General features: G+C 36.6%; 2 protein-coding genes across 5 annotated transcripts in view; both read left to right on the forward strand.

Moving 5' to 3' along the window:
• Positions 1 to 148: 148 nt before the first annotated feature.
• Positions 149 to 4,752, forward strand: LOC143702416 (tissue alpha-L-fucosidase-like). 3 transcript variants are annotated; one of them, XM_077196277.1, is made up of 9 exons: positions 149 to 457; positions 623 to 893; positions 965 to 1,099; positions 1,238 to 1,375; positions 1,554 to 1,659; positions 1,750 to 1,950; positions 2,119 to 2,309; positions 3,494 to 3,596; positions 3,741 to 4,752. In XM_077196277.1, the coding sequence occupies exons 1-9, from the start codon at positions 439 to 441 to the stop codon at positions 3,870 to 3,872; spliced, it is 1,296 nt and encodes a 431-aa protein (XP_077052392.1). In that variant the 5' UTR covers positions 149 to 438; the 3' UTR covers positions 3,873 to 4,752. The 3 variants fall into 3 exon arrangements, with proteins under 3 accessions (XP_077052392.1, XP_077052390.1, XP_077052393.1); XM_077196275.1 differs by having other exon boundaries at positions 345 to 893; XM_077196278.1 differs by lacking the exon at positions 1,238 to 1,375 and having other exon boundaries at positions 346 to 893.
• Positions 4,753 to 4,918: 166 nt separating this feature from the next.
• LOC143702415 (tissue alpha-L-fucosidase-like) overlaps positions 4,919 to 18,792 on the forward strand; it is a 32,162-nt gene continuing 18,288 nt past the window's right edge. The window contains exons 1-8 of one of the 2 annotated variants that reach the window (XM_077196274.1): positions 4,919 to 5,439; positions 5,527 to 5,661; positions 6,836 to 6,973; positions 7,137 to 7,242; positions 7,333 to 7,533; positions 7,702 to 7,892; positions 8,345 to 8,447; positions 8,547 to 8,943. In XM_077196274.1, coding sequence (XP_077052389.1) covers positions 5,087 to 5,439; positions 5,527 to 5,661; positions 6,836 to 6,973; positions 7,137 to 7,242; positions 7,333 to 7,533; positions 7,702 to 7,892; positions 8,345 to 8,447; positions 8,547 to 8,678 — 1,359 coding nt within the window. In that variant the 5' untranslated portion in view covers positions 4,919 to 5,086 and the 3' untranslated portion in view covers positions 8,679 to 8,943. Of the gene's footprint in view, positions 5,440 to 5,526; positions 5,662 to 6,835; positions 6,974 to 7,136; positions 7,243 to 7,332; positions 7,534 to 7,701; positions 7,893 to 8,344; positions 8,448 to 8,546; positions 8,944 to 18,792 lie in introns of those variants that run through there. The other variant, XR_013190439.1, reaches the window with a different exon arrangement.

Here is an 18,792-nt window from a genome sequence, read left to right on the forward strand (position 1 = left end):
CGTCCACATGGATATATAAAATAGTCAACGATCTTTTCTTCAGTCCACTTATGAGAGTTATGGCAAGTTGCCTGGACCAATATGGCGGCGCCGTTGACGTATTTTGCACGTGTCCAACCTATCCATCCGATTGTTTTGCAGGTAAGTCATGTTAACCTGTTGAGTCTACCTGGAACACAGTCAACAATTAAAGCAGTGATAGAGTTTCTAAAAGAATCACAACTAGTAAGAAGACTTTAGTTTTTTTTACGTTCCAATGTGATCACACCTTTCAGTAGATGGCGGCAATGCACAAGATTGCGAGCTGCCAATAAACTTCACTGAAGAAGTAGTAGTAGTAGTAGTCATGGGCATAGACAGTAAAAGATGGGTTGTTTCTGTATGTAAAATGATAAACAAGGAAATAGAAACTGGTTGTTCGGGTTTTGGAGCTGCATTATGTATATCAAGTGTTACGGTAAGACGGTAGAAATCTCTCTAGTGCAGAAATTCACTTTTACTGATCACAGTGCACACGCGCGTTTCTGTAATTGATCAATTATGCAAGTGACTCTGATTCAGATATCGCTGCTTCTTTGTCTTCTATCATGTGCATCATCATTCGATGCTCGATATACACCAGACTGGGCCAGTCTGGACTCCAGACCTCTGCCTGAATGGTACGACGAGGTGAAGTTCGGGATCTTTGTTCATTGGGGGGTGTTTTCAGTGCCCGCTTTCGGCAGCGAGTGGTTCTGGTGGTACTGGAGAGGCGCACACGAGTCTGATTATGTCCAGTTCATGATTAAAAACTACCCCCCTGGATTCAGCTACACGGACTTCGCACCTGATTTCCACGCTCAGTTTTTTGACCCTGATGAGTGGGCTGATATCTTCGAAGCTTCAGGAGCAAAGTAGGTACATACGATATGCGATATGCATGTTTATTCTAAATATTTATAATTTTGTTTTTCATTATTTTCAGATATGTGGTGCTCACATCAAAACACCACGAAGGCTTCACAAATTGGGGCTCCCCGTATTCCTGGAATTGGAATTCTGTTGATAATGGACCTCACAGGGATCTTGTTGGAGATTTGGGCAATGCAATAAGAAAGAGGTATTCTGTAGATAATTGCAACAAATACAGCCCCCACACCTCAATTTTATCCATACATTTTCAATGAACTATATCTTGGCAAAACTGTGCCAGTGTACTATCCCTAATTTAATAAAGTAACTTTTCCATTTTTATTAGGTCTCTGCATTATGGACTCTACAGCTCTCTGTATGAATGGTTCAATCCCCTTTATCGGAGTGACAAGGAAGCTGGTTTCAAGACTCAGGAGTATGTTGCAAAAAAAGCTTTGCCAGAACTCGTCGAACTGGTGAACAGGTACATTTGGCTCAGTCATGTGATGATACAGCCTGGAGAAGGAAGAACAATTGTTTATGACATAAGCCTGATTGTTCTGTTGCATTTGTCTTTGTAAAGATCAAACTTTACAGCCAACATAGTGTATATGGTTTTACATTTATGAAACTGTGAATTGGTGATGTTTTTAACATCTCAGGTACAAGCCAGACTTGATTTGGTCAGATGGGGACTGGGAAGCACCTGACACTTATTGGAACTCTACAGAATTCCTCGCCTGGCTCTACAACGACAGTCCGGTCAAAGTGAGATCATTGGTTCATGACATTCTTATTTTAGAACTGTCTCAAATTGTAATTCTGATCATAATGACTGCATTATTGTGCTCCTTACAGGATGTGGTGGTGACCAATGACAGATGGGGGAATGGCTGTTACTGTAAACATGGAGGTTATTTCAACTGTGCTGACAAGTTCACTCCTGGACATTTGCCCAATCACAAGTGGGAGAAATGTCAGTCAGTGGACACAATATCATGGGGTTATCGCCGAAATATGAAACTAACCGAACTGATGGATCTACCATCCATCATAAAGGTGCGATGTGTTGCTATTGACAAAAGTGCTTCCCTCTGATGATATTACTAGATTCCTGCATTGTAAATAATATATATGAATGAAACATGGACACAAAATTGTATAAAAGTTCATGTGGTGTCTAATGAGTCAAGAAAGTTTTTAACCTCTCACATGTTGTGACCGCAGGACCTGGTCTACACCGTGGCTTTAGGGGGGAATTACCTGTTGAATGTGGGACCCACAGCAGACGGCGTGATTGCACCTGTCTTTGAGGAGCGTCTCAGAGGAATTGGAGTCTGGCTGAAGATCAACGGTGAAGCCATCTATGCAACTAAACCTTGGAGAGTTCAGGCTGAGAATGCTACTGTTCTTGCCTGGTGTGTTGATGTTTTTAAACTTCCTCTTATCTTTATATTCCTCACAGTTCCTTTGAAAAACTTTCAGAAGCTCCAGCTGTGAACTACTGTGTACTTATTCTCACTTAATTAATATTTATGAGCTAAGCTGATTTATATTGTGTGCTCCTTGCTCCTCAGTATTTATTATTCCAATGCTCCAGATGGAAGGCTGTACATGTCAAATATTTTTAGGGCAAATGTTTGTTCACATGTTGACATGTCAGTGAACCGGTCATATGATTGTCATAAAGGATTTGAATTTTTCTTGCTCTATATAATTAGCCTGGATTTCTTTGAGACAACTATAGCCTTGCTTCCTTCTAGCACTTTTTCTGTAATGTTAGTTTGGCCTTAAAGGGATAGTTCACCCAAAAATGAAAATCATGTCAGTATTTACTCACGCTCATGTTGTTCCAACCTCGTAAGACCTTCGTTGATCATCGGAACACGAATTATGATATTTTTGATTAAATCTGAGAGCTCGATCACTCCTCCATAGGCTTCTTAAGGGATTTAAGCTTGCTAGCCCCTAAAAGTCATTAAAGACATCGTTAAAATAGTCCAAGTGACTACAGTGGCTCAATTTTAAGTTTATTAAACGACGAGAATACTTTTTGTGCGCAAAAAAATAAAAAAAATAACGACTTTAATTCAACTATTTGTTTCATTCTTTGTGGGCCTCAAGTCAGTTTACTAGTGATATAGCGCAGTTCTTCTGTTGTTGTACGTCACACGCATCACCCACATCACCCGTGTGACGTAGCGTGATGTAGCTCTACCCAATCATACTAAGTTAACTGACTAGAGGCCAACAGAGAAGGAAATGAATAGTTGAAATAAAGTCGTTATTTTTCTTTTTTTTGCGCACAAAGTATTCTCGTCACTTGATAAACTTAAGATTGAGCCACTGTAGTCACTTGGACTATTTTAACGATGTCTTTAATAACTTTTCGGGGCTGGCAAGTTTCAATCCCTTAAGAAGCCTATGGAGGAGTGATCCAGCTCGGATTTCATCAAAAATATCTTAATTCGTGTTCCAAAGATGAACGAAGGTCTTACGAGGTTGGAACAACACGAGGGTGAGTAAATACTAACAGAATTTTCATCTTTGGGTGAACTATCCCTTTAATTATCCTCATTTTTCTATTTTCCTTCAATTCCAGGTATACTTCAAAAAACACCAGCACTGTGTATGCGATCTTCACCTCCAATCCCATGCAAAACTCCTTTACGCTTTCTATGCCCAAAACCTCCGACAGCACAGTGGTAAATATTTATGAATTTATTAGAATTTAGGAATTATTATTATTATTATTGTTATTATTATTATTTTAACAAGACATAAATGATTTATCTGTTTGATTTATCAATGATTTATCTATTTATCATTGATTTATCAACTCTGTTCAGGTGACTTTGTTGGGGAACCCGGAGCCTTTGAAATGGGCTCCTCTGAAATCAACAGGACTGATAATTCTCCTGCCTGATCTGCCTTTCTCACCCGCTCAAGCCTGGACACTCAAGCTGGATGGAGTGGCCTAAAGCCTTTAAAACTTTTAAAAAATATTTTAATGATATTTGTTTTAAGAAAGTTTTGTATAAATTAGGTTTTTTAATTTGATCATTTAATTTGACTATTTTATATGATTGTATAATAAAAAATGACTAACTGAATGACACACCTTAAGGTAATGTCATTTTCAGATTGTTAATTTAACAATCTTATAGCATTGCATATTAGATACCTTGGAACCCAGGGCTAAAATGGAAACATAATTTCAACTGATGCTAGTGTCATTTTATTATTTGCCCAAAATAAACTTATAGTGAAGAGAAAAAAAAAAATCTTTGTAATAGACAAAGAGGGTTAGGCAGGGTGTGCCTAATGTTCAACTACCAGTTTAATCACTTTTCCTTCATATTATTTGTAGAATAAAAATAATTATTTGGAAATTATTTAATTATTTGTTGGAATTAAAAAGTAAATTGTTTTTGTGGAAATATTAGACAACTGGGAAAGTTGTGTAATGTTATGTTTAGGGTTTTGTATACATTTGCAGTGGCTTATTATGGATTAGCCTATGTTTGAATAAGTATTTGTATATTTTAAAGTACACTTTTTAGGGACCATGTCAGTGGTCTTGTGTATTTGTTTAATGAACTGTTATGAGCATGTCTGTCATCGTGAACTTAAAAACATACTGAGCTGAACTTTTTTAGGTTGCAAAAGAAAAGTTGGTTACAGTTAGTCTATATTTATTTTGGCTATAAAGTAGGCCTACATTATTTGTAGACTAATCTATAAACATAACTTTTGCTACTTAAGTTGTTGTTCAAGACATATTGCTTATTTTTTTCATTTTGTCTTTGAAGATGCAATTAAATATTTTGTTTTATTATATTAAAGGTAGTAAAACCGGCATTTCCATTTTACAAAAAGATCAGAGTGGCAGGGATCAGTTCGAACTGGAAGCGAAAGCTTTTTCTTTCACCAGAATAGATCGATTCCAGTTCCCGAACAAACGTTAAACTCGTTTGGGGAACATCATTTGTTACAAGTGGTTAGAAGGGAAGTCATGTGTTGTAGTCACGTGTTTGATGGCATAATGATTAACCAGGAAGAAAAAAACAAGCTGGTTGTTTGGGTCTGCGTTATGCTGAATCATAAGTTAAGTCGGCAGAAATATCTAATGCGGAAATGTCTGCATACTGATCATTCATGCATTCGTCACTTTTACTGATCACAGTGATCAATCATGCAAGTGACTATAAGTCAGATATCGCTGCTTCTTTGTCTTCTATCATGCGCATCATCTTTCGGTGCTCGATATACACCAGACTGGGCCAGTCTGGACTCCAGACCTCTGCCTGAATGGTACGACGAGGTGAAGTTCGGGATCTTTGTTCATTGGGGGGTGTTTTCAGTGCCCGCTTTCGGCAGCGAGTGGTTCTGGTGGAACTGGAAAGGCGCACATAATCTTGAATATATCCTGTTCATGATTAAAAACTACCCCCCTGGATTCAGTTACACGGAGTTCGCACCTGATTTCCACGCTCAGTTTTTTGACCCTGATGAGTGGGCTGATATATTCGAAGCTTCAGGAGCAAAGTAGGTAACTTAGGCTACATACGATATGCGTTTGCGCTTCCTGTTTGTGTTTTACGTATTTATAATTTTGTTTTTCATTCTTTTCAGATATGTGGTCCTCACATCGAAACACCACGAAGGCTTCACAAATTGGGGCTCCCCGTATTCCTGGAATTGGAATTCTGTTGATAATGGACCTCACAGGGATCTTGTTGGAGATTTGGGCAATGCAATAAGAAAGAGGTAGCTATGTGTGCCTGTAGTAGAGCCTGGTAACAAATGCTACATTATTTTTCCAACGCGGAAATAAGCTGTGTTCTGCAAATATTTTCATCAGGGGAAACCATTACAAAGCATATAGCCATCTATCTATATGCATAGTAGATAGATCACAAAATTCAGTCATTTCAGTATTACAAAATTATATTTTTCAGCAACAGAGATGTATTTTACTGTTGTTCTTTATAGTAATTAAAGCATCATAAAAAAAATATTTAGCGGAGTATGAATACAACTGAAAAATAAGTGTTAAATTGTTTCTGACTCTTTACAGAAACAACATAGCTAAGAAAACCCTTCCTTGAACATACTAATAAAGTCATTAATGTTGATTTCTTATTTTAAACTGAGTTTCTTTGACTTTCTTTGGAATTACATATTTATTGACAAATGCATTATAAATAGTCTTTTTTTTAGATGCATTTCCAGCCAAAATATTAACAAATTCACCATAGATCACCTGCATAACTGAATATGCTGTAATAACATTTTTACTTTTGTTAAACCAGTCTATCTTAAAAAAGAGAAAGATGCATAGTTTGAGTGCATAAGAAAACTGAATATAATATAATTTGCTTCATGGGACTGGGACGCTATTGCAGAATTATGGGTAATGTAGTTTTCTCCAATAATCTGTTAAATGTGATTATTTAAAAAAAAACAAATTGAAATAATGCAGGCAGGTGGCTTGAACAAAGGGATATAGCATTGATTAACACACTTAAAATTGCTTGCAGTAGGTCTGTCTTTAAAGGTTATAAGTTATTGATAAAAATCAATTCCTCTATGGAGAAAATTAATGGGATGTTTATTTCCAGAACCCAACCGTTGCACTGTAGGTAAAATACTAGAATATTAACAAAGTGAAGTAAGCGGTAAAGCAATTTACGCTGCAAAATAACTGTGTTTATGACTACGATAATAATTAAAATATTATGATAACAAATACCAGTGTACAACATCAAGTAGCATGACATACTGCTTTTACAACTTCAACTGACACAAAGCCTTGCACATTAAAATAAAAAATGGTTGTGACTGCTCTTATGTGAAAAATGAGGTGGATATCTCAGTACGTTTTTTTGAGCAAATTTTATTTTCTGAATTTTAACCAAAAATTTTCAATTTGTTGTATTAGGTCTCTGCATTATGGACTCTACAGCTCTCTGTATGAATGGTTCAATCCCCTTTATCTGAGTGACAAGGAAGCTGGTTTCAAGACTCAGGAGTATGTTGCAAAAAAAGCTATGCCAGAACTCATCAATCTGGTCAACAGGTACATTTGCCTCAGTCATGTGATGATACAGCCTGGAGAAGGAAGAACAATTGTTTATGACATAAGCCTGATTGTTCTGTTGTATTTGTCTGTGTAAAGATCAACTTTTTATATGGTTTTACATTTATGAAACTGTTAATTGGTGATGTTTTTAACATCTCAGGTACAAGCCAGACTTGATTTGGTCAGATGGGGACTGGGAAGCACCTGACACTTATTGGAACTCTACAGAATTCCTCGCCTGGCTCTACAACGACAGTCCGGTCAAAGTGAGATCATTGGTTCATGACATTCTTATTTTAGAACTATCTCAAATTGTAATTCTGATCATAATGACTGCATTATTGTGCTCCTTACAGGATGTGGTGGTGACCAATGACAGATGGGGGAATGGCTGTTACTGTAAACATGGAGGTTATTTCAACTGTGCTGACAAGTTCACTCCTGGACATTTACCCAATCACAAGTGGGAGAAATGTCAGTCAGTGGACACAATATCATGGGGTTATCGCCGAAATATGAAACTAACTGAACTGATGGATCTACCATCCATCATAAAGGTGCGATGTGTTGCTATTGACAAAAGTGCTTCCCTCTGATGATATTACTAGATTCCTGCATTGTAAATAATACATATGAATAAAACATGGACACAAAATTGTACAAAAGTTCATGTGGTATCTAATGAGTCAAGAAAGTTTTTAACCTCTCACATGTTGTGACCGCAGGACCTGGTCTACACCGTGGCTTTAGGGGGGAATTACCTGTTGAATGTGGGACCCACAGCAGACGGCGTGATTGCACCTGTCTTTGAGGAGCGTCTCAGAGGAATTGGAGTCTGGCTGAAGATCAACGGTGAAGCCATCTATGCAACTAAACCTTGGAGAGTTCAGGCTGAGAATGCTACTGTTCTTGCCTGGTGTGTTGATGTTTTTAAACTTCCTCTTATCTTTATATTCCTCACAGTTCCTTTGAAAAACTTTCAGAAGCTCCAGCTGTGAAAGCAGTGTCACCTAGAGACCTTTATCAGTATAACAGGAAGCATGTGAGAAAATTATAATTTAAGATTCGTAGGCCACTGCATAAAGTTATTGCCAATTATAAGTGCCTCACTTAATTACATTTATATTCATGAGCCAAACTGAGAGGTTGAAGTGAAATAGTTGAAATCTAGAGTGAACACAAACTTTTAGCCTGAAATGTTGACATGTTACCGATCAGTCTTGGTCTTTTTATAATTAGGCTGGATTTCTTTTGCTTTCTTTTCTGCCCGTTTCTGGAGTTTTAGTTATAGTTAGCCTGTGATGTAGTTACAATTAATAAAGCTTTCACAGCTTTAATATAATGTTTTAAATGTTACTTTAATTTCAGGTATACTTCAAAAAACACCAGCACTGTGTATGCGATCTTCACCTCCAATCCCATGCAAAACACCTTTCAGCTTTCTATGCCCAAAACCTCCGACAGCACAGTGGTAAATATTTATGAATTAGTTTGAATTTAGGAATCATTTAAAAAAAAATAAAAAAAAATTTGAAGACATCAATGATTTGTCTGTTGCAACTCTGTTCAGGTGACTTTGTTGGGGAACCCTGAGCCTTTGAAATGGGCTCCTCTGAAATCAACAGGACTGATAATTCTCCTGCCTGATCTGCCTTTCTCACCCGCTCAAGCCTGGACACTCAAGCTGGATGGAGTGGCCTAAAGCCTTTAAAACTTTAAAAAAAGATTTTAATGATATTTGTTTTTAGAAAGTTTTGTATAAATTATGTTTTTTTAATTTGATCATACACTATTTTATATGATTGTATAATAAAAATGAACAACTGAATGACACACCTTAACTAGTAGTAAAGAGAGATCGGTTCATGTGCCGCCAGGCGCTAGCTATCTGTCACGTCACATTTAAAAGCGCCAAAACGGTATTTAGCCTATTGTTTGAATTTCGTAATATAATTGACAGAATTTGAGAGCTGAGAATTTGTTTCATATCAAAAGTAACCTGCTCTGTCTTGTCTGTCGGTGTCAATGTCCTATTTGCTTCGCTATTTTTCTCTGCTTGAGAAAATGGATGTGTGGCGTGAGAGCGCGTGGAAAGTGTCAATTGCGTGAGTCTCGCACTGAATGAGTGAGTTTGCGTATGGCGTTATTTTTAAGTCAAAGGTTATGAGCCTGTAAGACATGCTCACGAGCATATTATGTTATTTCACACGCGCAAAAATGAACCTTCAGCTGGAATGATAAAAGTACTCGCGCACAAATTCAACAACCGAGAGGTGTAGCTACAGTTAGCTGCTAGCGAGCGCCTGGCATACTCTCATAGGTTAACTCTGCTTGTACAGTGGAATTCTGCTCGCGCAGTGGATTTTTGCTCGCTCAGCTGATTTCTGCTCCCTCGAGTATTCATGACTTATGACAATTTGGTCGCGGGACCAAGGAGGGCACTGACCCTCTTATGATTGGTCACTTTCATCGTAATCACAACCACAGGGACATCCTTGTACCTTGATTGACAGCAGTCTCATTACAGGAAGCACGGAGTCAAAGTATCTGACGGAGTTTTTTTTTGTTGTTGTTTTTTAAAAAAAATTATTGAAAGATCAAGATTTACAGACAAACATGGCTGCATAACTTCCTTTTCTTTAGAATAGGATACAAGGAAAATATAGTCAGAGGGAGCAGCTCTTAATACAACAAGAATATAAATGTAGTCTTAGTACAAAAATAAGGATATTTGTAAGGAAAATAAACATTTAAATAAACAAACGGTAAGGAATTATAATATAACATAACATGACATAAGGGGAGAATTCAGTCTTTGTTCATCCATTTATCTCAGTTGGGAAGTGTTTTATAGGGTATCCTATATTTTTGTGCTTTAGGACCTTTTAAAGTTTTTAAGGATTTTATATAGTTTAAATTCATAAAAAATAAAAACTCCTGACTCCGTGCTTCCTGTAATGAGAGCTGTCAATCAAGGTACAAGGATGTCCCTGTGGTTGTGATTACGATGAAAGTGACCAATCATAAGAGGGTCAGTGCCCTCCTTGATTCCGCCCCCAAATTGTCAAAAGTCATGAATACTCGAGGGAGCAGAAATCCACTGCGCGAGCAAAACAGCACTCCGCGAGCAGAAGCCGCTGCGCGCGAGCAGGATTCCACTGTACAAGCAGAGTTAACCTATGAGAGTATCAGGCGCTCGCTCGCAGCTACCTGTACACCTCTCGGTTGTTGAATTTGTGCGCGAGTACTTCTATCATTCCAGCTGAAGGTTCATTTTTGCGCGTGTGAAATAACATAATGTGCTCGTGAGCATGTCTTACACGCTCATAACTTTTGACTAAAAACTAACGCCATAATAGCAGCCCTGACCGTAGGCCTATGCCTGTCATCGTGAACCTAAAAACATGCTGAGCTGAACTTTTTTAGTTTGCAAAAGAAAAGTTGGTCTACAGTTAGCCTATATTTCTTTAGGCTATAATTTAGGCCTACATTATTATATACAGCATGTATGCGAATAAAGTTGGATATACTTGAATATTCAACTTTATATAGAGAATATTCTGTGACGCTGTAAGCAATCGCAGTCGAGATGTTCTATAGTAGGCTATATATTGCTTCATGTGAGTAGGCTACTGTATTTATGCAGCTAGTTTGATGTACTATGCATTTAACTAAATATATCGCTGGTCGGTAACAGTTTAAATTCTGCAACTATACACAAAAATGCCATTGTACTGATCATAATTTATAGACAATGTCACAACATTCTTTTGTTCAGTTGAATTGTTCTATTCCTCAAACATAACATTAATCGAAGAATAATACATTTAAAGGAATTACAGTTTTAGACCTATGGCATTCTGAGCAGTTTTGAAAATATAAAGAATATACAAAAAAGTGCATAAGAATCTTTGAATACATACTACAATACCTACCATAAAAATTATATAAATGGGTAATTAAAAAATGACGATATAATTTAATTAATCAAAGCCTAAAAAGCATGAAAGATTCCCTATGTTAAGGAGTTGACTGCTGATGACTTGTGGTACAGATATGTTCTTGGAATTTGCTTCCTTAAAATATTTATTAAAAATACATTTTAATAATGTAACAAAAAATAAATTTATTAAAAATAAATCCATTAATACAAATGCACTACATTAAAAATACAGGCAAATTCCAGCCAATTCAAATTGAGGTGGATTGTGATCAATAATTGTAATCTATTGATTAAATTGATTTATGTATCAGTATATTTAAATCTATATATTTTTTTGTTTTGAAGGTCCATTGCTCCACATGGCCCATTGTTTGCAAAGGTTGTAGCCTAGTCGAGTGTTCTCAGGCATTGTGTCCCAGGGAATGAAGCGTTTTGGACTTTGCGATGGCTGCACCTTTGTTAGTGCTATAATTATAGTGCTATATAAAATAAAATAAATTGTCATTACTTCAACTAATGAGGATCCCTCCTCCATGAACCTCACCATTCAGTCTGAAGCTATGGAGAGGAGCGCTAGAGACTCTGATTGGCCCATGTTTATAGTGGAAGGGGATGAAGCGGAGGCGAGTTCTAGACAGGATGATAAGCAGAATGTTGCAAAGCAGCTTGGGGAAAATGGCAACAGGCTGAGGCAGGTTGTGACCAACATTCTACTGGTACAAACTACCGGTTTAGTCGCTTTCTTTAATATATTTTTGTGGATTAGAAAAGACGGTTAATTATTTGGTGAAATTAAAAGATTAATTTGTATTCAAAACATCACACAGCTGGGAGGGCTTTGAAACATTATGTTTGGGTTTAGTACAAATCTACAGTAGCAAATTGTGGATTATGAACATAATTTGCTGTATGACAATGAGGGCACAACAGATTCGAATGTGTTGTGGCAGTTGTGTGAATAAATATTTTTATGCTTTAAAGTGATCTGCTTTAAACACTTTTGAGGGACTGTTTCATTGGTCTTGTCAATTCACTTGTTTGATTAGATAAATAACCTTTATTATTTGCTTAGAAGTTATGTCAAAAAGCTTGTTTTTTTATTACATGTTGTTTGTGAGGAAGCAATTAAAATATATTCTTTATAAAAGAAAACATTTACAGTGTATTGATCAGTAATGGGAACCCTTTTCTTTTTAATAGTGTAGTCCGATTCATGAGCCGTTGACTCTTATTAGCCGGTTTAGGCTATTTTAGTGAATCAAAAATATATAAAAACTTATAAAAACATAAGAATCGTGAACAACTGTTAATTGCGGTCCCCGTCCCCATGGATATATAAACTAGTCAATGATCTTTTCTTCAGTCCATTTAGGAGAGCAATGGCAGGGTGCCCGGACCAATATGGCGGCGCCATTGACGTACGATCCAGCGGCAAATGAGGCGTCTATGTGTTTTGCACGTGTCCAACCTGTCCATCCGATTGTTTTGCAGGTAAGTCATGGGTTGTTGTCTCATTTGTATTGTCATATGATAAACCAGGAAATAGAAACTGGTTGTTGTGGTTTTTGGAGCTGCATTATGTATATCAAGTGTTAAGGTAAGTCGGCAGAAATCTCTCTATAGTGCAGATATTCACTTTTACCGATCTAAGTGCACGCGCCCGCGTCTGTGCTGTGTGATCAATCATGCAAGTGACTCTGAGTCAGATATCGCTGCTTCTTTGTCTTCTATCATGCGCATCATCATTCGATGCTCGATATACACCAGACCACTGGGCCAGTCTGGACTTCAGACCTCTGCCTGAATGGTACGACGAGGTGAAGTTCGGAATCTTTGTTCATTGGGGGGTGTTTTCAGTGCCCGCTTTCGGCAGCGAGTGGTTCTGGTGGTACGGGAGAGGCGCACACGAGTCTGATTATGTGCTACACGGACTTCGCACCTGATTTCCACGCTCAGTTTTTTTGACCCTGATGAGTGGGCGGATATCTTCGAAGCTTCAGGAGAAAGTAGGTGGGTCAATGACGTGGTGTGTCAATTCCGGTGTCCAAAGCATATTAATTACGTTAAAAATGTATACATTTTTTGAATGTATACATTTTTAAATGCACTTCATTAAATGACTCAACTTCCCCCTCTTTAATTACTCATGTGAGAATTCAATATAAATAATTAATCTTGAAGGAACTATTGAGCTCAAAAGTCCCAAAATGACATTTCCGGGTAACTGTCCCGGCTTAAAGTCTGAATACAAAAATACCTCAAAAATGTAAAATAAATAAATAAAAGTATTTATAATCTACTTGGGCATAATTGTATTGATGTTTTCAACGAAACCTACAAATATAGTGATAATACTAAGTTTATTTACATTTTTATGACACAAAGACTTTTGTCTCCAAATTGTGATTTCTCTAATGTCATTCCTGGATAACAGACATAAATTACCATTTTGGACCATAATCTATTTTGGTATGTCAAGTGACATAATATTGTATCAGAAAGAAGACCCTGAAGGAGCACCAGAACATGTGCAGATGTGAGTAAGCTTCTTTTAAAATGTTGATATTTTGAGCTTTTCGGTCACTGGTGCACTTTGCAGCAATATCATGTGTCCTTTTGGATAACACTAATAAAACATTTATAATGTTTTTATATTAAAAAACTATCTATTTGATCCAAAAGATTACCTTATAGCGATAATATCTAAGTTGTAGTTTTCCATGGTGGTTAAGTTAGTGCCTGATTATAAAGAAAATATATTTGTTTTGTCATTCATGGATAACAACATGTCATTCTTGAATAACAAAAAACCTTTGTTAGCCAGGACATGTCATCCGTTATCCAGAATGACATAAACGTAACAATCTAGTTTTTAATTAAAATTTGTAAACTTTTAGGCATAGTTATTTTAGTTATATTATTAACATTAACATTATTTACATAATTGTATGTTTTTTTGCCATATTTTTGCTGTCATTCATCTTGATTTCATATGATTCAATGAGTCACATTCAATTATCTTCGAATTGAATTTTGTAATGTTAATAATAATGTAATCATGAATGATGTAGTCATATTTATTAATTATACCCCATTTTGGTAACACTTTATAATAACTGCATGCTATTAATCATTAGTTAAGCATTAGTAAACAGTTAATTCATAATTTATAAAGCATTAATAAACATTAATAAGCAGTTTACAAATACAGCTATAAATGATTTATTCTTGATTTATAAGCATATCTATAATGTGTTTAATAATTGTATTTTCATACTTTGTTAATGATCAATTTATAAATTCTAAATGAAGTATAGCATTATGTACAAACCAGTTATTTGGGAGTTGATAAGTGATTCATAAGATCACTTAGAAAGTGTGAGTAAATTTAATAAATTCAGGTAGTTATAAAGACATCTTATAAAAAACCTTATTCAGACATATAGTAAATTTATTTTACATTATAATTTACATTATATTATACCATCCTAGTTTTAAATAGCGCTTAAATGTATATTTTAACCCTTTATGCGGGATCTCTGAAATATTTTTTGTGTATAACGTCTATGTAGATCTATCTATGTTTTTAAAAATACAGCAAAACAAAGAATGAAGACATCTTACTATAAGTGACCCTCAACATCTGTGCATACAACCAAACACAGTGCATCATTGTACGATGATTTATCAGAAAATTACTTTTGTCGCTTTTTCTGAATAATCTCACCAAGTGCGGGTGCTTGATAACTATTGAAAAACCATGAATTCGGTTACTCAATAAAAACTCAATACATTTGAATGCGCTAAATGTATATAACTGAACTCTAACATCTTAATAGTTGGTAAAAGTCCACTTAAAGTTTGCGCAAAATAAAATACATCCTAGCTACTTTCTAAACGCTTGTTACGGAGCTTATTGCGATCTCCATACGTTTTGAACTTTGTCAACAGGTTCTACATAGCGGGGTAATGTCGCATTTAATTAACATTGTTTATTTCAGTAAACTTAAGTTTATTACATAAGATTAATTCAATACCATTTAGTTGAATCAGGTTAACATTCTTAATTTAGTCCAAAACTATTAAGTTCAATTATCCTAAAATTAATATCAAACAAAAATTAAAACAAATAATCCAATTGTTTTGTTTATTTAGGGATTGTGTTCAACTACCTTTACAAATATATCTAAAAAGTAGAGGTGGGCATAGATTAATTTTTTAATCTATATTAATCTCACTGGAATCTTGGAATTAATCTAGATTAATCTAGATTAAAACTGCTCATTTGAATTCTGCCGAAGGCATTCAGAATATGTGTGCTACCCAAATAATGACTAAAAGTAAGTCTTTGAGAATAGTTCGCCTCGCGTAGGGATGTGAATTACTGCCAAAACTGCCATTCGACAATAGAGGAGCAAAAGTCGAATATCGTTCAAAAAAATAATAAAATAAAATAAATAAATAAAACGCACAATTACAATGACAGAAAGGGAGGCCAATTTCATCTTTAGCGATTTGTCATCAAACAAACTGTTTATTAATTGATCAAGTAACATGTTTTCGTCGTTTTTTTTTTTAAACATAGTAGGCTAATTGGAAGAAGAAAAAAACAATAAGCATGACGTAGCCCGTTTTTGCATCGCCAAAACAGATGCGATCGTTAGATCAAAAAATAAATTCATGTGTCATAATGATTTTATGTGAACCTGCCTTTACCGGCAATAGCCTCCTCCTTTTTAAACAAATTAGTTTCAATCAATGTAAACTATTCGTGTGACTATGCCCCTGCCCAATACACACACACATTACCGAGGGATGGCGGGTGTTCATTTCATAAACTGTACACAACGGTAGCTTAAACCTGTTAACCTTTGACAGTGCGCCGACGCTCTGAAGCGTTTTTTTTTTTGTAGCCTATAAATTAATGTATAGCCTATGTCCAACGGATAATGTCATACTTTTTAGTAGTGCTATCGTGGCGTAATAATCTGTTTGGTTGTAAATGTATTACCTGAATGAAATGAAATCGAATGTATCGTCCTGTGGAATCATTCACAGACAGCTTACGAAGATGTTCAACTAATAAAGATCTTCATCGCTGGCAAAAATATGATGCATTTGCAGATTTGCTTTCACTAGACTAAACTGTAGCTCTTGATGTTCTTAAATCTTCATGTTACGACTCTGAGTCGAGTGTGATTGAACGCGCTTCAGTGATTCAGTGCATGAGGAACTGAACAGAACTGATTCACGAACCGATTTAGACAGAACTGCCAACTTGTTTGATGAAGTCTTTGAACAGAATCGACCCAAAAGAGTGATTCATTTGTAAATTGAGCATCGCTCATGCCCATAAAAAAGATACAGCGCGCTTGGAATAAACTCATTTAACAACATGTAAAGTAACGAGAGGAACGTCGTCCAACGTAACATGTAGCCCATCAGTGCCCAACCAGTCAATCGCGGTCTACTGGTATCTATTTTTTTATGTGCGTGTTATTTTTTTTATTAAATGTACACTACAGCCTATATCACTAGTCCTTGCCAACACGTCCACAAAAAAGTATTTAAAAAAGAGAAAAAGAAAAAAGTAGGTCACGTTTAACCGCGCGTTTTTAGGTCGCGCGTGACATGCATGACAGGAGTTTGACAGTTGTCAACAGTAACAAGAAGCTAGCGAACAGCGGTTACACGCTCCTAAACGTAAACATGGCTGAGGGGAAACGAGCCAAGACCTACCATTTTCACCCTGAATGGGAGGAAGATTATTTTTTTGTTTATTCTCATTCAAAGCCTGTTTGTTTGATCTGCAATGCAACGGTGGCGTTGGCAAAAAAAGGAAATCTGGAGCGGCATTTTAAAACCATACACGGGAGCTACGAGAGGGATTTCCCTGCAAAAACGCCTTTACGTACCACAAAAGTGCGGGATTTGAAAGCACAGCTTGCTGCGCGGCAATCAATCTTCACCAAACCGAAGACCCAGCCGCAACTATTGCTTCCTATCGCGTCAGTCACTTCCTTGCTAAACACAAGAAGCCATTCAATGACGGCGATATGGTGAAGGAAGCCTTTCTCGAGGCAGCGGATAGCCTTTTTGACGACTTTAAAAATAAAACAGAGATTGTGAAGGCCATTAAAGAAGTGCAACTCTCCCGGAATACTACAACAAGGCGATTTGAGAGAATGGCTGTGGATGTAGAGGAGCAACTGAAGAAGGATATTGACGCGTGCGAGTGCTTTTCCCTCCAATTTGACGAGTCGACTGATATGGTGGATGTGGCACAATTGTCTGTTTTCATCAGGATGGTTTTTGGAGACATGAGCGCCAAGGAAGAGCTACTCACAATTTTGCCATCAAAAGGACACACCAGAGGTGAGGATATTTTTAATGCTTTCATGGGATTTGTTAGCGAGACAAAACTGCCGCTCTTTAAGCTGATCTCCATCACAACTGATGGGGCGCCTGCTATGATGGGCCGCACCTGTGGGTTCATTGCAGTGTGCAAAGAAAGTGAATCTTTCCCGGATATCCTGAATTATCATTGTATAATTCACCAGCAAGCGTTGTGTGGAAAGATTTTAAATATGAAAGAAGTTATGGATATGTAGGATTACAAATTTATTTAAATGTTTAATTTAGATTTCCAATACAATAGTATTTTATATTGAGAAAGTTTAGAAATGACGAGACCAGGAAATCTCTGCAAACGGTAGGGGTTCTCAGCGGGATATTCCTGACTGTCCCATCTCAGTACGAGAAGGCTAGGCTTTTCCTGTTCTCGTTGTTTACCGGGGGAAGAGTCATGCTGAGCAAGTTTGAACACCTGTTATTTTATTACTGAGACCATTTGTCTCATCTCAGTACGAGAAGTCTATGCCTTTTCCTGTTCTCGTTGTCTCAGCTCATTTACATCACAATGTAATCCCTCCCCCTTGAAATGTATATATGAACTCAATGTATACTGCCTTAGTTAGACTTCACTTGACTTGGGTACGGAGCAGACTACAGCAAATAAAGAATCCTGCTTAAATAAGTCTCCTGGTTTTCGCTTCTGAGTTTTTCTACACTGAAGAAGGAAGAAGTTTACAACAGATGGTGCCCTGTGACCCGGATGGAGAAACTGAAACTCAACAAAGAATGAACTTTTGAAACTTCAAAGCTCAAAGATCTCAACAAAGATCTTACTTTCCAGTTCCAGACTGAATCTTTTGAATCCAGAAAGATCTCAACAAAGCTGCCTGAGTTCGCGAACTGAATCTCAACAAAGATCTCAACAAAGCTGACTGTGTTCCAGAACTGAATCTCAACAAAGATCTCAACAAAGCTAACTGAGTTCCAGAACCAAGCTCAACAAAGATCTCTGACTGAGTTTCCAGACGGAATTTTTTCCATACAACAATAATTTGGTGAGTTTCACTCCATTCAAAGAACCGTTGAAAAACCAGTAAAAAATTATCCTCTGTGCCGTCAGAGAAAGAGTTATCAGACAGCTGTAGTGTTTGATTACCTAAAGTTATCCTTTAAAAGTTGTCTTTTAAAGATGAAAATATATCCTCTGTTCAGGCAGGGACGTTTTTAACATCACATGTTAAAAAGATATCCTCTGTGTCAGGCAGGGAAGATTAGTATTATTTTGCTAATTATTTGTTTTGTTGTTTGTTACCTTGTGGTGTTACCCTCTAAAAAATTTCTTTTAGAGAAGAGAGTTTGATCCTCTGAATAGTCAGGGAAGTTGTTGGTATCCTCTGTGCAGACAGGGAAGATTTTAGCATTCAAGTTAAAATATTGTTAGCCTCTGTGCAAGCAGAGAAGAGGTAGTCTTACAGGCTATTTATTTTGGTTACCCTTTTAAAAGTTTTTCTTTTAGAGA

This window comes from Siphateles boraxobius, unplaced genomic scaffold (genome assembly GCF_051911475.1).
Source record: "Siphateles boraxobius isolate OS27281-9 unplaced genomic scaffold, OSU_SipBor_1 35, whole genome shotgun sequence".
Lineage (NCBI taxonomy): Eukaryota > Metazoa > Chordata > Actinopteri > Cypriniformes > Leuciscidae > Siphateles > Siphateles boraxobius.

Bases quoted from the DNA above. Each gene is read 5' to 3' on its own strand.
- LOC143702416 (XM_077196275.1), top strand. From the start codon at position 541: ATGCAAGTGACTCTGATTCAGATATCGCTGCTTCTTTGTCTTCTATCA. The intron at 1,660-1,749 runs GTGAGATCATTG...TGCTCCTTACAG, and splicing joins ACAACGACAGTCCGGTCAAA to GATGTGGTGGTGACCAATGA. The intron at 3,597-3,740 runs GTAAATATTTAT...AACTCTGTTCAG, and splicing joins AAACCTCCGACAGCACAGTG to GTGACTTTGTTGGGGAACCC.